This window comes from Pan troglodytes, chromosome 19 (genome assembly GCF_028858775.2).
Source record: "Pan troglodytes isolate AG18354 chromosome 19, NHGRI_mPanTro3-v2.0_pri, whole genome shotgun sequence".
NCBI classification, from domain to species: domain Eukaryota; kingdom Metazoa; phylum Chordata; class Mammalia; order Primates; family Hominidae; genus Pan; species Pan troglodytes.
The window spans coordinates 39945481-39951480 of record NC_072417.2 but is presented as its reverse complement, the minus strand read 5'-3'; the positions used below and the strand labels follow the sequence as shown (position 1 = coordinate 39951480).

Sequence of the window (6000 nt, the reverse complement as noted above, 5' to 3'; positions counted from 1 at the left end):
TAGTGCATCTAGGTGGAGCACAGGAAGGAAGAGAGGTGCAGACTCACGTGTGGCCCTGGGGCACCTGCCATCCTCTCGCGCCCGTACAGCCCTTACCTGCCAGCACTTACCCTACCCAGCTTGAGTTCTGGGCCTTCTCACCAGCACATCGCTGGGACCTGGTTGACTTCAGGTAAGTTTATTTCATGGCTCCCTCCCCCCGCACCTGCACATGCCATATGTTCCTTCCCAGCCCCATGTCACTTGAAATGTTCTATCATGTCCAAGACTTCTCTCCTCATCCTAAAGTGCAGAAAATAAGGATGGAGAAGAGAAGGAGAAGAGAATCAAGAGAGATTCATTGAGAGGGAGGATCAGAAGCTCCTGGGCACCCCATACTGTAGAATAAAAATCTTCATTATGGTGTTTTTCTTGCAAAATATTCCCCTCTACATAATTATGTTTTTACATGAATAATATAAATTTAAACAGGAGACATACTTTTTGAAGAGTCTGAGAATCTTCAGAAAGTTCAGGCGGCCACGAATTAGCTGTGTGACCTGGGGCATGCCCCTTAGACTCTGAGCCTCAGCTTCTCTGTATGTAAAATGGGTTGAAGCCGCCCTTCCCCACAAGCACCCTGTGCACAGGCAATGCCCAGCCCCATTATTTTCTGGACTCCGTGGCCAAGCATGCTTAGGACACACAGCCACATACTTCTGGGCAGTGTCATCTGGCAACTTGCTGTCATGTCAGTGTGGTCAAGCATTGTAGACCTCTATGAACCAAATATGCTTCAGGCTTGGGTTGAGCACAGGAGAGGGAGGAGGGAAGGTCACTGGGGCTGGGAGTGCCTGCTTCCCTCTGTGAGTGTCACCCCAGTCCACCCAGTACCATACCTTTCTCTCTCTGGACCCACTTCCTTTTGCTGCCGGCTCCTCCCCATTGAATAACAGCCAAGTTGCTTTGGTTTCTATTTCTTTGTTAAGTCGTTCCCTCTACAAAGGACTTCCTAGTGGGTGTGAAAGGCAGCGGTGGCCACAGAGGCGGCGGAGAGATGGCCTTCAGCGGTTCCCAGGCTCCCTACCTGAGTCCAGTGAGTTCCAGGGCTATGGGCACAGGGCTGCCTCAGCCAGAGGGACACAGCTCTGGGGCTCTGAGGAAGCAACTCCTGGGTGGCAGGGGACGGGGGTGGGGGCATCCCAAAGAGAACACAAGCAGGGCAGAAATATCAGAGGGGGTCATCCTGGCACACCTGTGCCGTGCTGAGCTCACTCATGCCTGGAGGGATGCTCCTTCCCACGAGTCATGGCTTTGACAGTGTTGACTGAGCTGTCCTGTCCTGTCCTGTCCTGTGTGCTCAGGGGAAGACATGTAGAGCGGGGTGGTTCATGTAAAGAGGAAGCAAGCACACTTCTGGGACAGTAAGGACGCTACCCAGCATGGTAGTTAAGGGTGCTTACTGTGAAGATGGCCTCCCTGGGTCCAGCTATTTACTGGCTGGTGGTCTCTGGGCCTCAGTTTCCATATCTGTGAAGTGGGAATAATACTTGAGCCCCCTACTCCCAGGGTTGGGATATGGATTAAGGAGGTAGTGTATCTAGTGTGTTTGAACAGTGCCTGACACACTGTAGGTGCTTTGGGAGTGTTTCATGTTATTGGGTGTCTGAGGGCAGCAGGGAAGACCTCCCGAGGAGGTGTCTGTGCTCTGAAGGTTGGGCATGGGCATGTTCAGGGCATCTGTGGAGGGGCAGTCTCAGAGGTGAGAGGGGGGTGAGGACTGTCCCTGCAGCGTGGGGTCAGAGGGCGGCAGGTGCCTTGCTGAAACCCTGTGAGGTTTATGAGTCCCCTTCATACACGGAAAATCTGAGGCTCAGGGAGGCAGAGGCCAGTTGCCAAATGCCTCCAGATGGGAGTGGCAGCCCCAGGAGCCCAGGAGACTTCAGGGGTCACTGTCCTGGGCCAGCTCCTGTCATAGGATCTCACCCCGCCTTGGCAAAGAGCTTCCCAAGGGGCTGGAGATGGTGGGCTGATGGGTCCTTCCTGGGTGGGGAGGCAGGGTGGGGAGGGTGGGCAGAGGCAGGGTGCTGAGGGAGGGAAGCTGCCATGGCCCACCTCAGCAGAGGCCAGGGTCGGGCTTGAGTGCCCCCTGGTGACACTGAGTCCAGAATGAGGCTGCCTACGTTCTGGTCTGCAGAGCTCGGCTCTGCTTTCTAAACTCCAGAGAGAAAGAATGGGGAAAGGAGGCCTGTTTCCTCCTGGCTGTCACCAATGACACCTCAGCCACCCTGTGGAGGCCCCTGAGGTAGGACCTGCACAGAGGGGGCTGGGGGAAGCTGGAACAGGCCGCTGGTGGGGGCCTTAGGGTCAGCAGGTGCTGCCTTGGGCATGTCACCCTGTCTCTGGTTTTCTGTCAAAGAGGGGATCCCAGAGCTTCTTCCAGGTTCTGACATATTATTATTCTGGTGACTGGTTTTTACTTTCTAATCCTTGGATTCAGAAGGAAAATTATCCTATGGACATCAGAGAGTTAAAACAGGGCCTTGGAGTCCAGACAAGAAAGATGATCAGTGCAGCCCCTATGGGTGTCCAGAGTACCCCTCTACCCCACGGGGGCTCCCCTGGGTTGGGACAATTAAGCCTCACTTGGTGACCCATCTGGCAGTCGGAGCCACGCTTCCTCCACATGCCGACAGTGGGGGAAGGTCACGCAGTTTGCTGTCCTGCTGAGGAGGGCTGAGTGCCATGAGGGCCTGGCTTGGAAACCTCACTCCCACTTCTTGTCTGGCCTCATCTAGCCCAGCCTCTTTGCAGGGCCTGGGGGAAGCTGGAACCACGTGCTGTGTGGTCCAGGAAGCACTGGGAGAGCCAGGAATAAGGATGTTCTCAGCTTACTCATGAGAGGAAGCCTGTGTGGTGGTTAGAAGCGTGGGTGCTGGGGTTCAAATTCCAGTTCTGTTGCTGACCAGTTGTGTAACTTTGAGCAAGTGACTGAACTTTTATGTGCCTCAATTTCCTCATCTGTAAAAGTGGCCAGGGTTGCTGTGAAGTTAAATGTTCCTAGTCATGCCCAGAGCCCTCATGGACACACATGGATCCAAATGCCACAGCAGCCTTAGCTGGTCAACCTCAAAACAACATATTTGTTCTTACAGTGTTGGAGGTCAGAAGTCTAAAATCAAAGTGTCATGGAAGGTGGCCAGCAGGACCATGGAGCCTCTGAGGCAGCGGGGCACCTTGGCTAAGAGCCACGTACTGGCCTCCTGCTGACACGCAGTCTTGGCCAGCCAGGCTGAGCTCCCCACTTCGGGGCCGGGCCTGGGTGTCCTCTGGTGATGCTGAGTCCAAAACAAGGCTGCCCACATTTTGGTTCACAGGGCTCAGCTCTGCTTTCTAGACTTCCAGATAAGAAGAGGAGGAAAAGTCCCCGGTCTCTGGGCACTATCAGGAACAGAGAGCAAGTCATGACTCAGCAGAGGGATCGATTTGTTCAATGCAAAGAGCTGCACTGTCATGTCTGACACGAGCCAGGGGCTCAGCACACGGAATCACACCCAGTCCTCTCAGAACGCTGCCAGCCAGGGGCTGAGCACACAGCGTTGCACCCAGTCCTCTCCAGAACACTGTCGGGTGGTGTTACTGTCCTGCCATTCAGAGGAGGGAACTGGGGCACAGGCAGGTCAAGTGACTTGGCCAGTGTCAGAATTGCTAGTGTACAGAGCTGGGAGGCAAGCCCAGTCCCGTGGGACCATAAATCCAGTGTGAAAATCCATCCTCCTGCACCACATGGAACAAAAGCAGGTCCAGTTGTTTTCCTGGGTTTTCTGGACACACTTATCCAAATTCCACAGCAGCCTTGGCTGGCCAATCTTAAAACAACAAATTTGCTCTCTTAATGATTCTGAAGGTCAGATGTTAAAATCAATGTGTCAGCAAAGTTATTTCCTTCTGGAGGCTCCAGGGGAAAATCTGTTTCTTTTCCTTTTCCATCTTCTAGAGGCTGCCTGCATGCCTTGGCTTATGACCCCTCCTGCCATCTTTAAAACCAGCAGCTTTGGCTGGGCCCAGTGGCTCATGCCTATAATCCCAGCACTTTGAGAAGCCGAGGCAGGAGGATCTCCTTAATCCAGGAGTTTGAGACCAGCCTGGGCCACAAAGTGAGACCACGTCTCTACAAAAAATAGACAAACATTAGCCAGGTGTGGTGGTGCATGCCTGTAGTCCTAGCTACCTGGGAGGCGGAGGTGGGAGGGTCACGTGAGCCTGAGGAAGTGGAGGCTACAGTGAGCTGAGATCGCGTCAACACACTCCAGCCTGGCTGACAGAATGAGATCCTGTCTCAAAAAAAACAAAAAACAAAAAACGAAAACAAACAAAAACCCCCCCAAAACACAAACCAGCTTCTTCTTGCTTCTGTGCTTCTGTTGTCACATCTCCTACCTCTGACGCTGATCCTCCTGCCTTCCTTTTATAGGATCCTTGTGATCACATTGGGACCACCTTTAAAATCAGGACAATCTCCCCATGCCAAAATTACTAATTTAATCACATCTACAAAGTCCCTTCTACAACATATTCACAGTTTCCGGGGATTCGAATGTGGATGTTTCTGGGGGGTGGCCCACTGGTAACCAGTGTTATAAGTTTCTTATAAATCCTTCCAGAGATATTTTATCTATAAATAAGTAAATGCAAGTCCATAGACTTCCCCCACCCACTTTTTATACGAATGGCATCATTCCATATCAGTGCTCAGAGTTCTGTCTTCCTCTTTTTCTTTCCTTTTTAAGGCTACACAGAACCTGTTAAATGGAAATACCCTAATTTATTTCACCTTTTTCCTGTCAGAGGACTTTTAAGCTCTTTCCAATGCTTTGCTTTATAATCCTTTGTGTTATAATGCTGCAATGAATAACCTTGTTTGTAGGATGATATTCAATTTAAAAACTCATTTTTCAGGCCAGGCATGATGGTTCATGCCTGAAATCTTGGCCCTTTGGGAGGCCGAGCCGGAAGGATCACTTGAGCTAGCCCAGGCAACACATAGAGACCCCATCTTTACAAAAAATATTGTAAGATTAGTGGGACATGGTGGCCTGCACCTATTTTGTCCCAGCTATTCGGGAGGTTGAGGCGGGAGGATTACTTGAGCCAGGGGGTGGAGGCTGCAGTGAACCATGATCACACCCCTCACTGAACTCCAGCCTGGGCAACAGAGTGAGAACCCATCTCTAAATAAATAAATAAATAAGTAAATAAATAAATAAATAAATAATCTTGTTTTTCCGAATTTTGGGGGCACTATTTAAGATATTTTGAAGCCTCACAGAGCTTTTTTGGGGAACTTGTTGCCTTGGAGATTAGCCTGTCCTGTCCCGCCCGCATGATCTGTACTTCCTCTTTCTCCCTCCCAGCTTCCTTAATTAAGCCTTGTGTGTACTTGCCAGCCCATGTCCATCACGCTCTGCCTTCAATTCTAGATGCTGTGCTGTGAATACACTTAAGTGGAGGCCGCATGCTTCCCAGGAGGGTGTGTATTTTCAGTGTTGTCTCTCATGATAGTATGAAAGGCTCTGGAGAGAATCACAGGCTTCCACAAACAGGCAAGGGGAAAAATGTTCCACAGACATGTTTCAGGGAAAACAGGCTTCCCAATCCTAGGCCGTGCTGGTCCATAATTGGATCAGGCTGACTCTCCTTCCCCCACACTGCTGGTGTAGACAGGGACAAGAATGAGAAGTCAGAGACACAGAGAAGCTGTGATTTGCTTGAGGTCACTAAAGTACTTAATGGCAGAGTTCAGACCTGACCTGAGGGGCAACAAAAGACACCCCCCTGAAATCCATGGGGAGCAGAGTCTATCTGAATCAGATCCCAGATTTCCTGGGGCTCTCACGGTGCCAGGTGTGTACACTGAGCTAGGATGGGTTTCCCAGGGTTCTGTGTGGTCACACAACTCAACAATACAGACCAGAAAGCAGTGGCGAGTAGGCTGAATTTGGCTGGTGGGTGTTTTCTGTT

General features: G+C 51.2%; 1 protein-coding gene across 4 annotated transcripts in view; it reads left to right on the top strand.

The window, feature by feature from the left end:
• The first annotated feature begins 714 nt into the window (after window positions 1–714).
• LGALS9 (galectin 9) overlaps window positions 715–6000 on the top strand; it is an 18442-nt gene continuing 13156 nt past the window's right edge. The window contains exon 1 of one of the 4 annotated variants that reach the window (XM_024350408.3): window positions 715–1075. In XM_024350408.3, coding sequence (XP_024206176.2) covers window positions 1037–1075 — 39 coding nt within the window. In that variant the 5' untranslated portion in view covers window positions 715–1036. The remainder of the gene's footprint in view (window positions 1076–6000) is intronic. The other 3 variants (XM_009432544.5, XM_016932203.4, XM_016932202.4) reach the window with 3 other exon arrangements.